The sequence below is a fragment of the Hippichthys cyanospilos genome, chromosome 12, assembly GCF_059441005.1.
Source record: "Hippichthys cyanospilos isolate Australia breed blue-spotted pipefish chromosome 12, RoL_Hcya_1.0, whole genome shotgun sequence".
NCBI classification, from domain to species: Eukaryota; Metazoa; Chordata; class Actinopteri; order Syngnathiformes; family Syngnathidae; genus Hippichthys; species Hippichthys cyanospilos.
Window position 1 is genome coordinate 5,091,890 of NC_142380.1, and position 21,861 is coordinate 5,113,750.

General features: G+C 39.5%; 1 protein-coding gene across 1 annotated transcript; it reads left to right on the forward strand.

The window, feature by feature from the left end:
* The first annotated feature begins 227 nt into the window (after positions 1–227).
* LOC148414500 (unconventional myosin-X-like) lies at positions 228–21,458 on the forward strand. Its single transcript, XM_088429526.1, has 6 exons — positions 228–453; positions 12,430–12,528; positions 14,537–14,695; positions 18,671–18,858; positions 21,082–21,216; positions 21,305–21,458. The coding sequence occupies exons 1-6, from the start codon at positions 433–435 to the stop codon at positions 21,456–21,458; spliced, it is 756 nt and encodes a 251-aa protein (XP_088285652.1). The 5' UTR covers positions 228–432.
* Positions 21,459–21,861: the final 403 nt, after the last annotated feature.

Sequence of the window (21,861 nt, forward strand, 5' to 3'; positions counted from 1 at the left end):
GCCGTTTCAAACGTAAATGTGCACGGGCGCCACATGTAGACAGCAGGAGGCGTCCGAGGAGTGCGTGGCCGCCGCAGGAGGACGAAGAGGAGGCGGTAGAGAAGGCAGCGGGCCGGCCGGCCGGGGAGGCGGGGACTTGTCGCTCATTGTTCCAGCGAGAGTGAAAAGTCCAACTTTGCGAAGTTCGGAGCGGCGACTGGCCTGGCCTGCCGGCAGGAACGAGCTCGTGCACCGCGGCCGACGCAGCGGGAGCGCGCACGGGAAGGAATAAGAACTGGGAAATTTCAAAGAGATAAAAGGAAACGTTCCTGTTTCCACCCGGATTCTCTTCGCACATGAGCTGGAGCGACGAGAAATGAGCGGAACCGCGCATGAGCGCGACTGAGCGCGATTTATCCCCCAGGGATTGGAGACAAACAGCTGGAGACCGACATGGAGAACTTCTTCCAGGAGGTAAGATGCAGCAGCTTGTTTTCATTTCGCATCCGCCACGTTCTGCGCGCAGCACCCTGGATTGGTCGCCACTTCTTGTCAGTTGGGCACACAAAAGACAAACGGGTGATTGGTCGCCTGTCCACGTTAAGGGACAATTAGACGAATTGCATTGGACCGGTCGCAAGTCAGTCCTAGAGATCATGAAAAAACTGGATTGGTCGCTAGTCTGTCCTACACGTGCAGTTAAAATATTGATTGGTCGCCAAGTTAATGTCAGGACGCGTACTGAGTCAAACAACAAATTCAAATTGTGTCTGGAGATCATGTCAAGCGATTAACTGACTGGTCACCATGTAAGAAAGGTTAATGTCTTCTATTGTTTTTCCGCTGCATCAGCACTGCTACAAATTAAAAAAAAAAAAAAGGACCAAGTAGGGCCAAGTGATTTTGCAAAAAAAAAAAAAAAAAAAAAAAAAAAATCACAATTATTTTGATTAAGTTTAGACACAACATTATTTTGGGACAAACCGTCCTTGTTTGTCGTCAAGTACAAAATGCGCCATGGAGTTCATATTATCTCTCCTTTTAGAACAAGGTTATGGTTTCTTTTTTTTTAAGATATTTGTTTTTAATCTCTTAAAGAAAACAATCTCTGACCTCGCTGACACTTTTTGAGTTAGTTTTCCCTTCACTGGCAAAACATATTTGTCTAGATCATTTGTTTTTTCAGTTTTCTGCTTTGCATTTTTGCACACATTCAAACCGTCTCTGTATACATTTTTCTGTGCTATGTTTATTTTCAGAAGTTATGGGTTCGGTGATCTGATATTAACCCAAAAAGTCAGTAGTATCAGTCTGCTTCCAATATGAGACCCAGCCTATTAATTTTTGTCCACTGGTGGGGACATTGGTTTTGAGTTTATTTGACTCACTGGACTTTCCAGAGATGTCTTGTTTGCCGGCTTGCTGAGACAAATTGACAACACAGGGGACACAAATGAATAGAATGGGTTTCAGGAGGATATAAACAGTCCATTCCATGCTCCACTCCTGCTCTTTTATCCATCTCATTTGTTTTTATTGATTTATTAGGGTTATTTTCTCAGGGTCCTTTAATTGATTTTGTGTTTATTTTATTCAAGTGCAAGTGCATTCTCATATTTGAGCCAGCTGAAATGTTTGGAACAAATGGGTCGTATTTTCTCAAAGCTTCTGTTGAGGACCGTTATTTATTGTATGAATAGGGTCATAATAGTATAAATTAAAGCATTGGATCGGTAACAGAGAATATGCTAGGCTGCAATATTGGGATTGTATCAGAAGTATTAAAGTAGTATCAGGACACCCATAGTCGTTTGTGCCATGTCATTTTTAAATGTCCAACGAGGGTGATGCCGTGGAGTTCGTTTTTGTGAATGAGCAAGGATGTTTGACGGTAAGAATGGCGTAGGAAGTGTCAAGCGGTCCGAGCGGCTGGAGGGATTGCCGCTAGAATCTCCGGCATTTCCTCTCTTCCGCCAAGACGGACAGCTTGTGTTGAGTTATTAATAGAAAACACAAAGTCACATGACTTTCTTCTACTTTTATTTTCCTTGGTTATGCTCTGTTTGTTTTTTTTTTAAGTAAAGTCATTATAAAAGTCGCATCTAGTGTCAGAACCTGTAACCAGCCCTTGTCAAATTTCCCATTTGCTTTTATGCTGCAAAAATCTGTCCAAAAAAGTGCCTAATCTGCAATAAAGCGGCGGAGTGAGGTGAACTGAGACGTGGGGGTCTTCATTGTAAAGGTTCAGGATTTACTTCAGAAGCGGGTTAAAGATTAAGGTTAAGCTCCAGGGAACAACTTGACAAGACGCGCCGTCTTAAGTTGTATTTCTTTTGTCTTCTGTTTTGTAAACATCAGCATTGAAAATTGATATAAAAGTTTTGTTTGGTACTGTAAGACCGCAAGCGGGACAATTTTGACAAAGCAATCGGACCGGTTTTTGTCCTGAGGTGTAACGGTTCCAGCGAACAAAACTTGGGAACTTTTCCTGATCCCTATCCGCTCTTCGAATCTCACGTGAGGTGACGGGCAAACTTTGCTCTAATTTCCCCCGTCACAGGAACGAGAGAGAGGGGGGGGAAGAAGAAAAAAAAATGTTGGGAGGAAAATGGGTGACTGCCGTCTCAAATGTCAGCCGCCTGCTTCACTAATCGGCGTGGAAACAAAGAAGCTAGGGAAAGAAAAAAGCACTCGAAACACGGGGAACTTGCACAAGCACTTTAACTAATAGTTTTTATTCAAAACACAATTGAAGGTTTAAGACCTGGATTTCAGCTTTGGAACATAGACTTTAAGTATTATACCACCTTCAAAACTGGACTAAACAAAGAGGAACCATGAAAATGAAGGATTCATGCAGGAAACTGGAACACTCTTCATTTAGAGAAGCATAAATGAACATTCCTAGATTTGGAGTCAAAATTTTCAATGCTAACCTGCCATTAATATAGGAAATAGTTACCAGGCTAGACTACAGGTTTACGGCTTGCATCAAAAGTAAACTGAAAGTGTTGGGATTTGTTCAAACAGAACTTAATGCTCAGGACTGGATTTAAGAGTTAAAACTGGCTTCACTTTTTTTTTTTTTTTTTTTTACTGTGCTTAACGTAAATAGGGAAATGCATATATGATCCACCACATCGATTCTGCAGAATAATTTCTTCTCATTGAGTGAAAAAGCAGCTGCACCGCTCTGCTGGTATCCAACTTGGAACATGTGCATGTGTGTGTCTGTATGAGTGGAATTATGCGTGTGTGTGTTTGCACAATTATGCCCGTTGGACATTTGCAGGCTGTGTTTACATTTGAACGTTTCAAAATGTGTGGATTGGAGAGGGCGTGTTTATCGTCACCTCAGGACCAATCAGATGGCAGTTTGTTTTAAGGTGTGTATGTGCGCGTGTACACGTTATGGTTTACCGATTAAGCTTCAAAATTGGACCCCAAGACCCCAAATTAGTTTTCGAAATAAATTGAAGACTTTGAACTAGGGTTGGGTTAAAAAAATATTGATTTTTTTTTGTGGTAAAACTTGTGTAATTAGTTAGCTCAAAGTTGAAAGAAATCTAAGAGGCAAAAAGTCTGAGCACAGGCCAAATTGAAATGTTTACAAATTCCGGCTTGCTGTTCCTGTGCACCAATCAGGCGACATGTACAACTTTCGCCCCCCCCCCCCCTCGTTTTTTTTCTGCAAAAATTGATTGGCAGCCGCTGACTTCTGGTGAAGACCTCCTCCCGCGAACTCTTGCAGCTGCAGGTGGCAGGAAATCAAACGACGGCTTGCTATAGCAGTCGTCTGATACTTTTATTTTCATTTCCTTGCGCTGGCTGCTGGTAGGAATTTGTTTTCAAAACAAGTTCAATTTGTGGTTAAGTTAGCATGTCCGTCTCACCGTTCGGAGGTCCCGGGTTCAATTCCAGCTCCTGCTTTCCTGCGTTTGCATGTTCTCCCCGTGCCCGTGTTTGGCTTTTCTCTAGGTACTCCGGTTTCCTCCCAGAATCCCCCAAAAACATGCACGGTATGTCAATTGGACTTTTCAAATTGCCAACCCTAGTGAGCAAAAGCGGCTAAAGTAAATTGATGGCTGGGTATCAAATTATTATAAGCTCTTCGTCAATTGTTTGAGAACAAGCTCAAGCACGAAACCAGACGAACTGTTTTGCAAGGCGACCTGTTGGGACACAACTTACAGAAAACTCACCTAAAAGTTGGGTGTGACTGCGTGTGTGTGCGATTTTTTTTTTCTCCGTTTTTTTTCTCTGTGTGTGTATGAGCTTCTTAGTTTTTAGGCGTGTGCTCAAGTAGGATGGGAGTGCTTTAAAGTGTGTGTGTTTGTTCTTAGATTTAGTTTTTGTGAATGTGTTTGTGTGTGTATATTGACTGACGCCACAGGGGCGGTCGGGGCGACCTATCAGATTGGACGCTTGCCCAATAGCCACTTCCTGGAAGACGAGACAAAACAGCAACCGAGCTCAGAGCAAACCAAACAAATCTCCATTAGAGCTAATTAGCTGCCTATACTATGCTGTGTGTGAGTGCGTGTGCACACGGGTGGGTGTGTGTGCGCTGGGCTTTGCAAGTGTACACAAATTTGCTGACTAATGAGCTGCCGAAATTGCAATTGATTTTTTTTTTTTTTTTTTTAAGCAGTCAGGAGCCAATAAAGAACGTATTTCTCCTTGGTATGTTATTACAGCTTACAATTCCATGCAGCGCAACATTTTATCAAATAAAATATTCATGTCGCGTGTTTGACCACTGTAACATCACTTCACTCCATCAAAGTTTCGATCTGGTATCATGTTAGCTTCTGCTTTCTGCATCTAAGTCATTGTTCACTCCAGTTATTGGATTAGGGATGTCCCAGTTACATTTTTGTTTCTGAGTTTGTCAGTCACTCAAGGTTTTTGTGCAACATCTGGAAAATAAATATCGTAATTTTAGAGGCGTTTGTGAAATTGTGGTTATCTAGGGAATGTGATAAATAGCATTGTAGATGTCCTAAATGAGCCGCGTAGTTGTTATGGTCTATAGATACTTTCTACTGTATGTACTGTATGTTCTACTGTCCAGTAAATTGTGTAATAAAAAGCATATTTTGACACAACAGCAAAATGATTTTGTTGAGTAAAGACAAGTAAATACTCATATCCCCGCTATTATTCATCAACTGTGTGAAAATTGTGCGATAGAGGTTATTAATTTCCAATTTTACCTCAACCATAGAGCCTGATTTAACACGGATTTGCTATTGTGTTGTACTGCAGTTGTGTGTTCGTGCAGTTCCTAGCTTGTTGCAACTGTTGCGTGTGTCGTTTCCGTGGAGAACAATTCGGATGCAAAGCTAATTTCCTCGTTCCCAAAAAGTCCCAACGCACACAGCTGGACAGCACATGGCGGAACCGGTCCGGCTGCCAGGCCTCAACACAATACACACTACCGCACGCACACTTACACACACGCTTACGCACTTGTGTAAACAGAGTTGAAAGCGAGGCAAAGAAAGTAGGTCAGTTGTTCGTTTAATAGCTCGTTAGTGCAACAAAGTTGGTCGAGTCCGCTTGGGTCACAGTCAGGTCGCCGATGTTCTGTTCATTCAGACTTTAGATTTAATTTGAAGCCGCAGCACAGTAGCTGATGCTAAACTTAGCTAAGAACGTAAAAGGCCTCAGCTTGTACGGCTGTGTCTTGTTTAAAAAAATGCAAATATCTTAATAGTTTTCATGGAGCGATAGCAAATAGCATTAATGTGCTACATATGCTAAGCTAAGTCAGTTCAAGTTTGTTTAGCAATGAATCAAAACAGCCACAAAGAGCTTCACGTGTTGATAAATATTATTTTTGCCTAAGATAAACCCCACAAGATGACTAGCAATCATCAACTTAGCCTGTTTTTCTCAAATATTTTTTGCAAGCCGCCCCCCATGGAAAGAGAAAGCATTTTACAAGGTTTAGGAGTTTTTTACACGTTTGTCTCAAACTGAAAAAAAAAAACTGTAAAAAGTGTATAAAAATACCTGAAAATTGAATTATGTCTATGCTTATTTAAACTAGAATAATTTTTGACCAACTGAATCGTTTGATGCTAAAAAATGATGAAATAACAATAATTATAAGTTGCTGTGTAACATCAAACACAATCTTAAACATTTTAACCTGAAGACAAATGTCTTAAACATGTTGCTGTTTTCATTCATTCATTAATATAATTTTTGTGTAGAAAAAAAATGTTGACAGCAATTTAAAAGTTTAAATCTCCCGCTAAGACTTTGACAATGAGAGCGCCACAGCACCACCTGGTGCCGTGGATCTGAAAATGACACTTCATATGACAAAAGCAAAGCCCATTCCCATGGGTCATACGCATTTTTTGTTTTGTTTGTTTTTATGACAAATGTCTCTTCAGTCGGAGCATAAGTCATCGTTGCCCACGCAATCATATTTATGAGGAAATGACAAATAGCTTCCTAGCTAACCATCAAATGCTAACACTTGTGAATATATTTCAATAAAAAGATTATACAACGACTACAGGTGGTCGGCGAAGATAATTGCGTAAAAGGGACATTTTTGTATGTTTCTTTTTTACAAAACTCTCTTTACTTGGAGCTAAAGGAATCACGGCCCACACAATAGTTTTTAATGAACAAATGATTGGTAGCAGCTGCCGCTAAGCTAACGGCGTGAAAGGATCATGCTTGTGTTACGTGAACATTTTTGTCCTTACGTTCATCTTTGCCCACACAAAAGAGATGGCAAGTCGTGGCCGATGCTAAGCTAAGATAAGCTAACAAAACAATTTAAAGTTGTCGACTAAATGGAGCGCTCGGTGGAAGAAAAGAATTCTGCTTGAGCTCTGTTGAAAAAGTGAAAATTCCACAAAGGCTGATGATCCTCTCAACAAGCCCCCCTCAACCTCTTTTCCCCTCCACAACATTCCATTGTGGGAATGGCCAACAAAACGTTTTTGTTGGATGTTGTTGATGTTTGCATGTTGGAATAAAAGGACAACAAGGAAGTTGCCCAGCGAGCATTAAGGGGATTTAAAAAAGATCACTACTTTTCAGGCTAATCACTTTTTTTGTGAGGGGCAAGGTTAGTGCTGGGGGTCGTTTAGGGTGCGAAGTTTAGGTTGGTTAAGAGTTTTTTTGCTTGGGAGATACTGTGATACGCTTTTTTTGGACTAGCAGTCGCAACTTTTTTCTTATGATTTGAGCCCTGTGGCTCCTCTGCAGGTTTTTTTTTTTTTTTTTTTTTTTTTACTAGCCACCAGGAGACAAACCACTGGTATAGCAATGGAATTCATGGAAATACTATGAAATAGAACTGAAAAGATGTGAATCAATGTCTGTGCTCAAAAACAGTCTTAAAAATATACAATTAGAAATATAAAAATAATGTATATTTTGAATAAGATGTTGCATAAAGGTTTGCGACATAAGACAATATAGTTTAGATTGTATATGTGAAATGTGTTTATATAGTCAAAATATTCAATTAAACCAAGGGAGACAGAAGAAGACGCTATTGAAGTATTGATTTTGGGTTTGAACTGCGATTTAACTCTGCAGTACTCTGTCAGTGTTATGTTGAAAATATCCATCCAGTTTTTTTTATAAATAAGGTCAGAGTTATGTCAGCCTGTTGAATATAGGATGTTGCCGCCTTATAGTCCAAAAATACGGTAATTATTAAAAAATTACAGGGGTAAGCCTTACGGTTTAGACTAAGGTGTCCAACATGGCTGCCATTAGGGTAAAAATAAGACACTGAGGAAGTGGTCCAGCGGGCCGGAAAAGTGAATTTGACATAAAAAGAGTCTTTTGATGCCATTCACTTTTTTGCCTGCGCCGGATCCGTGTGTTTGTCTTCCGACTTCCCGTCTTTGTTTTTTCACGTGGTTGTCCTGAAACGGGAAGAAAAACATTTCTCACACTGGCTAGCTTAGCTTTTAACGTGCAGCCAATGAAAACGCAGGCCAAAAGTTGACCGGGCAGCGGTCTTTTTGATGTGCACGTATTATATGAATCAAGATATGACTATTAAATCAACATATATATATATAATATATATATATATATATATATATATATATATATATATATATATATATATATATATATATAAGTTCAAAAGAAATTTGCTCAACTTTAGCATGTTAGCATGTGTAACTTAACTACGCTGAGGTGCAACAATTAGTCAATTAATTGTCAATTACGAAAGTCAAATTTCCAATTTCATTTTCCCTCCCTAAAAGTAGACTGATTAAAATCGACAGATGAATCCATCATTGAAATAATCAACCCTCCTAATTTGTCATGAGGGTTTATTTTGTTGGAAGACAAATTTGTCAGGTCATCACAAATTCATTCCAAATTGTCATCCGTTATTGTTCGATGATTAACGAGTGAATGTTTGCTCAGCTGCAGCGCTGATGTTTTCAATTTGACAGTTAGTCAGCAAGCGATAATAATCAGTTCCTCATATTTGCAAAACACACCTTGTTGAGTCTGGGGCTGTGGCCACAACTAAGGAAATATATATGCTTCTCCCAGGTTGAAATATATTTGGACAATTTTATTTCTCTAAACTAGAGGCCCCCAAGTGGGGGTTTGAGTATTTCTAGGGGTACGTGAAGGCACTTAAGGTGTCAAATTCTGTCAATGTGTCTACAGGGCCCTGGGAAAAAACAAGAGCTCACATTTACAAGCATTTAGATATCAACACATGGTGCCATCTTGAACCTCTCCATCCATTGACAATCTATGGATTTTTTTTTTTTTTTGTCTTTTAGTGTTTTTTAATGTAATATTCCTAATATCTAGATTAAAATCCCAAATCAGATCAAATTGACACCCTTATGTGAGATTTTTACAAGGTTTCTGTGGGTGTCAGCAAAACGAATGTAATTCTTTCAATGTCAAATGTTATTATTATTTTAGTATTTTCACTCATCTTTCAAGGCCAACAGAATATAACGTGCTTATGTCTATGTAAATATGGGTGTTGCCATTTGAAAGATTGACTTCCATTCTTCAGTTACACTTTCTTGTAGGTAACAGCTGTGTTTTAAGTGTGGAACACTGCCATCCAATGGTCACAGTTATCACTACAGTGCTCATTTGGCTTATATTAGGTAAGCGTTAGTCAAGGGTGTCAGCTACCCTTCATAAAAAAAACGTATTTAAAGAGATTTTTATTATTTATTATTGTTATTACTATTTTAAAAGACGAGAATTATCATCCATAGCACTGAAAGAGTTAATGTAGTGCATCTTTTCAAATCAAGAGAAAATTAACTGGAACATAAACTCATTCATTGCTACAGTGTTGTAGTGACTCCTTTGCAAAACATAGCATCTATATTTAAGTTTTATGTGAACTGATTAGTTGCCTCCATTTTGGCAGCTCCAGGCTTCAATAAAAAAAGGATTTTTTTATTTTTTATTTTTTTGGCTGGCAATCCCTGCAGGAGGTTGGGCGGGATGGCCCGACGAGCAGCTGGCCACATCTCCCGCCTTCCCGGCCTCCTCGCTCACAGACGCACTTTTGTTAGCTTGCGCCGCCACCAACAGGAAGCCTTTTCTCGCCCGTTTGTCGTTTGTTGTCTGCGGCCGCGTGAAAAACTTCCAGCTTGATTTCCGGCCGTGCCGGCGACCTTTCCGTTTGGAAGGATGGAGGGCTGACGACAGCTGCTCTGGCATCGAGCCACTAATTTTATTATTATATTTTTTTTCTGGACAGCCCCTCCCGTCGTCTTGGAATGCGTGTAGCGACCTTATCGTAGCATGCTCAGTTTCGTTTTTTTTGTTTTGTTTGTTTTCTGTCGCTTAATTGCTCAGTTTGATGATTAACATTTTACAACCGTGTTTAATCACCCAGTCATGCTGTGTGTGTGTGTGTCTGTGTGTGTGTGTGTGCTTGCGCAAACCTCCAATCTAATCTGTCTGCTGGCAGAAAAGCTTTTCAAAATAAGAGAAAAACAAATAGCGAGTTGGCACCTTACGAAACCGATCAGATGACAAAGTTCTTTAGATTTGAGTGACATGCTGAAACGAGGACAAGGGATGGTGGGGTCCTGACACACACACACACACACACACACACACACAATATACACAAAACTACCAGTTCCACTGGTTATGGTTCTTGATCTGGTTTAAATTCTGTTTGCAGCGAAGTGGAAATGTGTGCACCAGACACGTCCCACACACTCAAGCAACAATTAATGCAGGTTTTATGTGCACACACACACACTCTCTCTCTCTATCTCAGTTACTCACACGAACACACCCAAGCAATAATTAAGGTACACTTTATGCGCATACACGCATTTGCGCTTTCTTTCCATCTTTCCCACACACGCACACACAACGAATAGTCCGAGCAGAAAACAGCCCAAATGATGATGGTGAAGATGATGTTCTGTTTTTTTTTTTTAGAATTTATCGTTTTCTTTTTCATCCTTTTTCCTCCTCATCCTTCTTCTTCCTTTTTCCTCCTCCTTTCTTCTTTTTCTTCATCTTCCTCCTCCCTCAATTTTCCTACATTCTCTTTTCTCTCTTCCTCCTTTTCTTCTTTCTTACATCTTCTCTCTCCTTGTTTTCTTTCTTCTTAATTATTCTTCCGCCTTCATTTCCTTCTACTCCTACTTGGTCCTCCTCCTTCCTTCTTCTTCTCCTTCTTCTTCTTATACGCCTCAATTGAATGATGATGTCACTGCCAGCTCTTTGTGGCTACTTTATATTTAGATTGAACACTCAGCACACAGCTAGCTTGGCCAGAAAAAAAATGGTGTGTGTGCGTGTGGCGGTTGTTCCTCCAGTGCGGCGAGTTCAAACTAGGTGAATTTTCCAATCCAACAGAAGTGCTGACACACTCAAAAATGCAACTACATCGCAGCTTAATGAGCTTTTAGCCGCTTAGCTTCTTGCTTTAGCTCGCTAATGCTAATTATACACACAGACTGGCCGCAAACCTCAGTGGAGCCGAGGAGGAGTTTGAAGGAAAATGTTTCACTCATTTGTGTGTGCGTGTGTTTTGCTGGGAAAAGATGGGAAGTTGGCGGCCAGGTTTTGTTTGGGGCTACAAAGCGGCCTTGAACTATAACTTGATTTTTTCCAGATTTATAATTGGCATTTTTCTTCCATTTGCTGAGAAAAATCAAAAGAATTAAATCTGTTATAAATAAACAGACGAATGTCCATACAATGTTTTGGAAGAAGTTTGACCTCCAGACAGATTTGAGGGGGAGGGTCGGCGGATTGGTTAGTTGGGGGCTGGGTGGAAAACCTACATATCGGTGGGCGTGCAGGCGTGACTGGGAGCGGATTAAGAGGGAGGAAAGCACAATAAGAAAGTGTGTCGCTGCTTTAAGGGAGGGGGCTAAAAGGGGGCACACGCCACAGACAAAGAAGGGAGGACATGTGGAAAGTGTGCCACTGGAAGGCCAGAGACCCCCGTCAGGCTGTCCTGATGCAGCCTTTTCCCAAGAATGCGCACCACTTCCTGTTCACTAATAAGCTCGTTGACCAATCGCTTGAGCGGTTTGGTAGCCTCGTCTGCTCGTTCCCCTATTGACTCACTTGTGGGTTCCCAGGAGTGTTTGATCGAGAGAGGGCTGACTCATTTTCAGTTTGTCATGCTCAGCAAAATATGAAGGTTATAAATAGGATTTTTTCAAAAAATTCTTTTATTCCAAATGCTGCGTTTCATCATCATATTTTGTCTGAATGGTGTTGTTTTTTATTCTGGATTCGTTTTTTATTTTCTCTGGATTTTTTTTTAATCTACTATGTTTCCAATACAGTAATTGTCTTTTTTTAAATGTTTTTTTTGTATGTTTCTTTCAAACATATGTGTCTTTGTTCATCCAATTTTTCTGTATTTTAAATTGTTTGGTGCAATTTTGTCATTGTGAATGCTTAAGACTGCAAGTCCAATTGTTTTTGTTTTCAGTTGTCACAAAAGTCACTGAAAAATAAGCCCTAAACCATAGGTGTCAAACTCAAGGCCCGGGGGCCAGATCCGGCCCTCCACAGCAATTTATGTGGCCCGCGAAATCCTGAGCAAACTTCAAATTTCTGGTTGAAATACTAAATTTGCAAGTTGTCCTCAACATTTAAAAATTTGGGGGTAAAAATAACAAGCATTTTTTGTTCCCAATATCTCTTTTGAACAGTTTTTACCCGGCTCTTATTTTAAAACGAGTTAGAAGTGTGACAAACACACCTAAAAATGATTTGATTTCACAATTATACCGGCCCGCTGACAAAAATTATAACTACAATGCGGCCCCCGATAAATATGAGTTAGACACCCCTGCCCTAAACCAATAAGATCACAACAACTATGTATATTATAAAACACTTTGTTTTGTTTTTTATTGTGGAGGGAGAGGTGCAACTTAAATTGTTGATGAAACCAAAATGTTTGTCGTCGCTGTGCAGGGTGAGCGCGTTTGGCTGCGCGAAGATGATCAGAACCTCCCCAGCACCGTTTCCTCCTGCTCGGGCGGCATCGTCGTCTTCACCTGCGACTATGGACAGGTCAGCAGAAACACCACACACACAAAAAAAAAAGCCTATGTGTGTATGAGATACAAAAAGTGAGATTCAAACTTGTCCCTGAAGGCAACCTTGGACGTACATAAATAGTGATAGGAAAGACTGATTTCAGTCCGTCCTTGAAGGCAACGCTGAAATATTACTCGACAGATAGATAAAACAGACAGAAGATATGAAAGACGCCGATTTTGGACTGTCCCTGAAGGCGACACCAGACTAAGTAGATGACAACAAAAAAGGTTGAGTTATTTTATTTTACTTTTTTTGTGTCTGCCGCAAGAAGCCAAAATTTTCCCCCTCGAGCAATACTCAAACGGGAATGTGAGCAATGCGCGTGTGTGTGCTTGCGTTTGTGTGTGTGTGTGTGAGTGATGGCCTCCTGGGACAGTGGGGTCTTTCTTCACAAGGGAGTCACCTCAAACTGTTTAGTCACAGCGGGTCATCCAGTTGTGTGTGTGCACGAGTGTGTGTGTGTATGCATGCCTGCATGAGTGCGAATTGAGGAGTTTTGTTTAGACAAAAGTAGTGCTTTGCCATCTTCATGTGGCATCTTAATACCAAAAAATGTATCAAGTGAGTTGGGGAGTTTAATTTAGACAGGTTTAGTGTTTTGCTGCCATCTTGTGGCATCCATTGATTAGAGGTGAAGTATGTTGGAGTGAGTTAAGAGGTTTTATTTTTATAAATTAGGTCATTAGCCAGTTAATGATATATCGGAATAGTTTTTAATGTAGGTTATTCAGATCAACCCTTCTTCATTTCCTTTTCAATAATTTCAAGTAGTTTTCTTCCTTGCCAAATGCCATTGAATAGCCTGGGCCTTAACATTGACCCCTGGAGGACACCAACAAGTCTAATCTCTGCTTGAAAGCGACTCAGTTGAATCTTGTGTTGTGTCAATTTGTTTTGATGGTGAACTTGTGCTATTTTTATGTTTTGACTACAGTGGACATGAAAGGTGTCCTTGACGCCTGTCTTGAATAACTACCACAAAGGTTGTTAGCAAAGCAGGTGTTACATGTGAAGCTGTCAATTAATACACCTGTGTTCAACAAGGAGGTAGAAAGTTGGCTAGCGCTTTGAAGTGAAACGAAAGAAAAAGTCCATGTGCCAGCTGTTGTGTTTTGCGGAGCAATTTGTGGGCGGGGCTATCCATCCTCCATATGTCAAGGAACTTGATACTTTGTTTTGTGTCCACATGATTTTGACATCATTCTATCATCTCTACAAACATGCTTTTGTTTAAGGGACGACTTTAAAATAATATCGGAGTTGTAGTTTGACAAAACATCTCGTTTTCGCTTTGAATCGTGTTTTTTTTTTTGCGGTTTCTTCTCCAGGGCAGGCATGGTATATTTATATTTATCTAAAGTAAAGTAAGTAAACACAAAATAAAATATTCACAATGAAAGATGAACAGTAAAGTGAGAAGATCAATCAAATTTATTACAATGATATGATTCGTATTTTCAAACGAGTTTGGCTGTTCTGAATTGACTGATTTTTCTTGGAAGAGATTTATTTTTCAAGCATCGACTTTCACAGATTTTTTTTCTTTACAAATAATGTGAAAAAATTCCCTTCTTTTCTCCTGACTAATGAATCTTCTTATTGGATATTCTTTACTGTGATCAGAAACATCTGTTTACATTTTATTCACTTCTTAAACACAAAAAAAGCTTCAAAGAACAACGGCAACCAAAAAAAAAAGCTAAATGCGGCATTCCGCATGAAGCAATTGACCTCAGTGACTAATGACCTTTCACCTCCTTCTGGTATGAATTTCACACTTTTAAAACGAACACCCGAAGGAAGCTCTTGACCCCATTTTGTTTGATTAACATGTCAGCGAAAAGCAACACCGTTTCACCAAAATGTCATCCAGCTTTACTTTTTACTTTTTTTTTAGGGTAACACAACAACACACACATTTGTTTGTAGCTATTCTTACGATAAAGTAAAAAAAATAATAAGTTGTGCTGTGTTTCAGGTGTACACGTACAAACAGAACGCGCTGACACAGGAGAAGGTCCGAGCCATGCGTGCCAGCAGCGGTTCTGGTGTGGAGGACATGGCCGCGCTGGAGGATCTGCACGACGGCGCCATCATGCACAACCTTTTCCTTCGATACCGCCAAAGACGCATTTACGTGAGTTCAATTCCCATCACGTTTGCGGCCCCTCGGAAAATCTCCCGTTTCTGAAGACGTTTCCATTTATTGAGGCCAAATCCGCGACATTGACTCGAGATCTTGTCGAGATGTCGTCAGATGGGAGAATTTCAAGACCATCTCGTGTTGTACTACTTTAAAAGAATGATTCTTCCGGAGGAATGTGATACATTCTTTTGGGGAAGCCACAAAAGCTTCAGTGTGCGAAACGGTGCAAGGAGCTTCGGGCATGTTTTACGCTCACAACGTGACTCGCTCGCTAACGCTGCCGTTTGAATCGTATCTTGTAAATAATTTTAAATGTCCGACTGCCGACGCCAAACCCTTGCATCCACTGGGGACTTGTTTCATTCATGTCGAACTCCGAGCATGTAAACGGTCAAAATGTTGATGTCTGTGGTCGCATCCCCAATAAATAGTAAACGATAGAATTTTGGATGTTGTGGTCGCACCTCCCAAAAAAGGAAGGGGTCCTAGCTGTTTGTGGTTCACTCCATCAAATCTCAAGCCACAACCACAGTCTGGGTCAGCTGGCATTTTTTTTTACACCCTTTGGAACACTAATTGGTGGATCTATTAAATGCCACCATTGAAAATCACTAGGGCTACAACTCATGATTATTTTGTCGATTGACTCAGATTTAAAAACAAAAAACAAAGGTTAGTTCATTTCTATCCCTTTATTCAAGCGCAAGGCATTTTCTCAAATTCACGGCAGAATCGAAAAACTTTTCTCAATTACATGTTTACGCATATCATAGGCCACAATTTTGAGTTGCTTTGCAGTGTATAAGCAGATATTTGTGATTACTTTGTTTTCATTTTACAGAGGACTGAATAAAACTGGGAAATATTTACTTTCGAAGCGGAAATGATTCTCAAAAATAATTTGATGTATTTAATTTGTCTTCGATTAGTCGTTTCACCTCTCACCTCACCTAAAGTATCTTTGTGATTGCCTGGCACACTTGCTCCCTCTAGTGGTACGTGAAAGAAATTTGGTTGTGACGAACATTTTAGGATAGTTTGCATTTCATCTTTGATTTTTTTTTGTGTATATTTGACTTTATTTATAGATAATGTCACATATTTGATCTGAAAGTCACGTATTTGAATACAAGTCTTGTATTGATGATGAACAACTAAGACTACCACATGATTGTATTTCAGTATTGCTCATGATGGTGGTTTGGAGTGACAAGCATTTTTCCCCCCGTGGTATTAAGTGTCAATGTTTTAAAAACCGCGGCTCAAGCGCCCTAACCCCCCACCCTTTCGTCTACTCAGTGAGAAAGGGGGGATTTGTCATTGTTGTTTTAAGTCACCTAGGAACTATGGTAAATTTGGGAGGGAAAAAAAGCATAATTTGCATGCTTTAAATGATCAATTAGTCATCATGACCAAAACTATTTCAATGCTACTACTCTGAAGTTCCAGTGTTTTTATTAATTTTGGATTCCATAATACACACAATGTGTGTGTGCGTGCGTGTGGAATGGAATGACTGGAATCCAATCATGAGGCCCCCCAGTCCAGAGCACAGCTGGCTACAATCACAAAAACACACACACACAAACGTAACACTAGTCTGCCCCCCACTAGTGATCCCCCCTTAAATACTAATCTGTTTGTGGTCCAATCTGGCCAATTTATTCCAGTCAGGATCCCTCTGGACAGCATGGCGTCATTCCAGAACATTCCGCGTTGACATCTTTGGAGAGCAAGTTGTGGATATGCGAGTGGAAAATGTCTGGCTCGCTTCTTTTCATTTTATGACTTGAAAAACAGTGACGCTTAATCCCTTTGCCGTCTCCTGTGGGAACTTGGAATCATAATTTTTGTAAAAGTAGCGTCAACGCTCAATCAGTAGCAAAAAGTCAACAGTAGACCCGCAGCTTTTAGAAGGGTTACAAAAAATTTTTATTAATCATTTAATCCGGGAATATTGTCCAAACTGATGGCAGCACACTTTCGTATCAATTTTAAACAATTGATATTATAAATGTTGTTCATTTGTTTGCCTTGAGATGGCACTAGTGTATTAATAAGAACTTTATTTAGGTCGTTTTGTATGGATGTTTTAATTTCACATTTCCAGTCATCCCGGTATAATCTATTATTCCACAGTAGCAACAAAATTTATTTGTGGATCATTTTGAAATTTCGAGTTTACCTAAGTTTAGATTTAAGGTCATATGAAGTACTTCCTGTTTGCTGCGTTGTAAAGCCTTCTCGCTAATGTGCTAGCAACGAGCTAATGATGCTAACGGCGGACGCGGCAATAAGCTAGTTAACTAGCGATTCAAAAGAAAGGAATTTTCATTGGTAACATGGCAATATTTTTCCAGAGAGGCATTTTGTAACCTGAATTTTTGGAAACGTACATAAAAAGAGGTACTACTATACGTTCATGTCGGTTCTTCGCGCCATTAGCATTCTCTTATTTGCTCTAGCGTTCTTTCGAACTGTTAGTTTTAGCTTTGGTAGTTTTGGCTTTGTTAGCAGGTACTTCTTTGTTCGTTCTGTTAGCATGCCCTCGGGTCTGTCGTAGTATTTGCTCTGTTAGCATTTGTGCTCAAACGCTTGCTTCGTTTGCGTTTAATTGTTGTTTGCTTTGTTAGCGTTCCCTCATTTGCCTTGTTGTCCTTGTGACTGCGAGCAAATTTTGGGCTGTGCGCAGGGAGCTCCTTCAGCTCACATGAAAACACTTAATAAAAAGAAATAGAAGGATGTACCCAGCAGCAATAAAATGAAAAGACAAATGTGTGTTTTCCCTGCTAAGGATGTCACATGTACACGAAAGATATTCCAAGCTGTCACTGAGTCACATCAAGATGAGCAAGAAAAATGAAAAAGAAACCTCATGAATGTTTAAACAACAAAGACAGTGAGCGCCGGCGGCGGCCAAGTCCAATAACAGTGCGGGTAACACGCTAGCTGAGCGAGCGCCGGCGGTTGGCGGCGCCCAGCCTACATTTCCTGCCGTCACTCAGGCGAGCCTCAGTCTGTTCTTCCTCCAAATTCTTTCACATCTGCTCCTCGTTTCGTTTGTTTTATCCCATGATCACTTGTCTCACTTTTTGGGGGGAAAATTTTGGCTCCGCTAAGCCGACTGACTCCCCGCCATCAGTGAACCCCAAATTGAGCTCAACCTGAACTCTTATTGGCATGTGGCTAACATCCTTGTAGCGTTTTTAAGAGCCTATCATGCATTATGTTTAGTGGCTTGTTTGCAGTTGTGGCTTTTGCTATGTTTGAATTAACACACGCACAAGCATGACAAGCAGTATTGTTTTTATGTTTATGAGGATGTTAGCAGTTGCGGCTAGTGTTCTTCTATTCTAAAATGTCAAATTGAACTATTGTGCATTGCTGTGAAGCCGACGCTTGACATCATAATACCGAGGGGCCACCTTTAATCACATTAACCAATAGGGGGCCTCGTGATGACAGTCACAGCCAATTAGCTCACAGCCGGGGCATCGTCGTGGAAACTGTTACCAGGCGAAGAGGAGGAGGGGTGGCGGGTACTCTAATTGAGTCCAAATGGTTTCAATTCGCCAACTGAAGTAGAGATGTTGTCCTTTTATGTCCCAAGATGTGTTTTTTTTTTTCTCCTTTTTAAAAAAACAGCATTGCTGTTCTATTTAATTCCACATTCTCATATTCCGTGTCATAGTTGTAAAAATGGCGATCTGTCGTTTGTCGTAAACAAGTCTCGAGTCTGTTAACCGTGATGCCGGGGCAGTTAACACATTTTTATGGATTAATTTGCATTTATTTATTTATTTATTTAGATTTCCTGTAGTTGAAAGCACATTTTCGCTAATGTGCGTCCACAACAATATTAATGCCAACAGAAATGACTTTTCCGCCTGGTTTACCAAAAAAGTGCCTTGCGAATTTAACAACAAGGAGTCGATAGTAACAACGTTGTCACGTGTTCTCCCACAGACGTACATCGGGTCAATTCTGGCGGCGGTGAACCCGTACCAGCCGCTGGATGGTTTGTACGAGCGCGCCGCCGTGGAACTGTACAGTCGCCACCACCTGGGCCAGATGCCGCCACATATTTTCGCCGTGGCAAATGAGTGTTACCGCGCGCTTTGGAGGAGGCCGAGCAACCAGTGCGTGCTCATCAGGTGAGAAAGACACGTGCGGGTGCTACTTCTGTTCCTTTATTTTTGCATGCCTAATTCCTGATTCGCAATAAAGGATTCAGTGCTAGCTCCATAAGCGAAACCATTTTTTTCCCCAATAGCAGACATAACTTTTGTCTTTAAAAACCTTCAACGTTTTAGTCTATTTCTACATATTTTGTTTTTATTTTTTAGTTTTTTTGTATATTTTTTAATAATTTATTTTATATGTTTAATATTTTTTCCCCAATAGCAGACATAACTTTTGTCTTTAAAAACCTTCAACGTTTTAGTCTATTTCTACATATTTTGTTTTTATTTTTTAGTTTTTTGTATATTTTTTAATAATTTATTGTATATATTTTATATAAGTATTAAAATATGTTTTAAACTTATTTTAACAACTTTAAAATTGATCATTTTTTGCACTCTAAAAACATTTGGGTCAAATCAATGGACTTGATTTATCTGACTCAACTCATTGGGGTTAAATGAATAACCCGAACAAATTAGGTGAAAGAAATAACCCAAATCATTGGATTTGGTCCTGGAATTATTCTGGAAATACAACATTTTTCTATTCAATACCCAATCTTTCCTTACTAAAAAATAACAGCATATCCTTACCATATCCGTCTAAACTAGTTTCCCTGGGTATCGTCCAAAAAGCATTGAAACTTTTCGATTTGAGAGAGCATAATGCGCATGGCTCCCACAGTACAATGACATCATTGTTTGACAAAAGTTGCAACGGGTGCAAAATGGCATCAGTGCCGGCACCTGAAACCAGTTTTTCCCAGCGAAGCGTTTGATGAATACGAGTCGCCGATGGAATGATTGCAATCCCCGCGGCGCGCTGACGTGATTTTAGCGTGTTGCTTTTGTTGTAGAAATGTCAGCAAACGCTTGGCCCGGGTTTCGCTGCCACGCATGCTACGTTACCACGGCGATGACGCGCCACATTAATGGGCTTGCTCTTTCTGCATGTCACCCCTCAGCAAACATGGCGTCATGTCACGTGTGTGCGTTGACCTTTCCCTATTCACATTTGCTCCTCCGGGCCAAAGTCTGGCAAAGTGTTGGTTTTTGGGTTTTTTGTTTTTCCATTAGTGCTGGAAAACTTGTTGCTTTGCCATCTGACTTTTCTTATTCAAGACAAAACACCCTGCAGCTCAGTTTTACATAAATCCTGACAAGAGAAAACTTGTTTATCCTTATTAATCTATCCTAATTTTGCTAATGCTATATTTTTATAGCATCATCTTCCTTTCCTTTCCTTATTCCATCTATGTGATTTATATATATATATACATATATATATAAAATGGCCACAGACGTCAATATTCTTATTGTTTTTTTAATGTAGTTTGTCTTATTTCAGATCAGTTGAGTTTTTTCTTAAGAGACTTGTGTGTTGCTTGTGTTTAGCTCAGTTTAATTCATTTAAGTCTGCTATTGTTTAGTTTGCTCGAGTTGAAGTTATGTTACATTGTTTTTTTTTTTTAACTTAGGTTAGTTTAATAGAGTTTTAATTTTTTTAAGTTTGTTTAGTTTGCAAATTTAATTTGAGGATGTTCACTTGTTGTTTGGTTCAGTTTTGTGATAGTGAGTCTTTTAGTGTACTTTGATTTATTTTAAGTTGAATTTGTCTGATGCTGTTTTGAGTTGTTTAATTTAGTTTTTAAAATGAGTATATTTTCGTTTAGTTTTCTTGTCTTAATTTACCAAACATGAATTAAATGTCGTTTGGGTTACTTTGAGTTTAGTTTGAAGTATTTTTGAATTGAGCTTGAAATGTTAAAAAAAAAAAAAAAAAAAAAACTACTCAATTAGAATGAGGCAAAAGATCACTAGCAGTATTATTTTATATTATATATTTATTTATTCCCTTTTGTTTTCTGTTCAGTGTTACTTTTATGAAATTGATAAGGTCTAAGGGTCTCATTTATTTTATATTTCATTAATAATATTGCTTCTATTCTGTTTCCTCATTTTCATTATTTTACATTGGTCCGCACTGCTTAGAACTTTGTCCATTGTGTTTGTCTCCATCTAGTGGATGAAAGAGTACTGTCGTTGTATTTTTCTGACAGATACACAAATGGCCAGATTAAAACTTTCTTCATCCTAAGAGGGAAAATGAAATTCATATTAATATTATATGCAGCATACTGCCATGCAGTGTTTATTTTATTTTTTATTATCACTATTTTGCTTCTTCTTTAGCGGCGAAAGCGGCGCTGGAAAGACTGAAAGCACTAAGCTCATTCTGAAGTTTCTGTCGGCCATGAGCCAGCATTCACTGGAGATGTCGTCTAAGGAGAAGACCTCGCACGTTGAGGAGGCGTTACTGGAGAGCGGGTGGGTATTATTATTGTGAACTCATGATTATTCATTCAGCTGATGAAAATGGACCAGTGTAAAAGTTGATCTTTTCTGTTGCTCACAGCCCCATCATGGAGGCGTTCGGCAACGCCCAGACGGTGTACAACAACAACTCCAGCCGCTTCGGGAAGTTCGTTCAGCTGCATTTCAACCAAAAGGGAAACATCCAGGGGGGACGCATCGTCGATTGTATCCTCAATCTGCGGCGCCTGTTGTAAACAGGAAGTGCTGGAGCAGCTAGTTCTTGCTAAGGATATTAAAATGTCTATCCAGTCTACTGTGGATTTTGACATTTTAATTTTGTTGTAATTGTTCAACAAAATAACATTTGGTTGAATGATATGAAGTGCTTGAAGCTACTTTGCTAACTTGCTAACTGCCTGTAACAGCTGTATTAATAGTAATAACATATCATTTACAATCAAATATTTATATAATTATTATATAAATGAATATTTAAAAATGAAATACTGTAGCGATAAAATATGCTGTTGCAACAGCATAATATGGAGTTTTTTAATGGGTTATAATTTATAAGAATAAACAACAAAATTGCATTATGTGCTCCAATATCAGTTATAATTGTTGAGGAACAAAATAAGCTACTTTATAAACTGGTGA

Excerpts from the sequence above, each read along its gene's own strand:
- LOC148414500 (XM_088429526.1), top strand. The coding sequence starts at position 433 with ATGGAGAACTTCTTCCAGGAG. Across the intron at positions 454-12,429 it reads TGGAGAACTTCTTCCAGGAG|GGTGAGCGCGTTTGGCTGCG; the intron begins GTAAGATGCAGC and ends GTCGCTGTGCAG. Across the intron at positions 18,859-21,081 it reads AACCAGTGCGTGCTCATCAG|CGGCGAAAGCGGCGCTGGAA; the intron begins GTGAGAAAGACA and ends CTTCTTCTTTAG.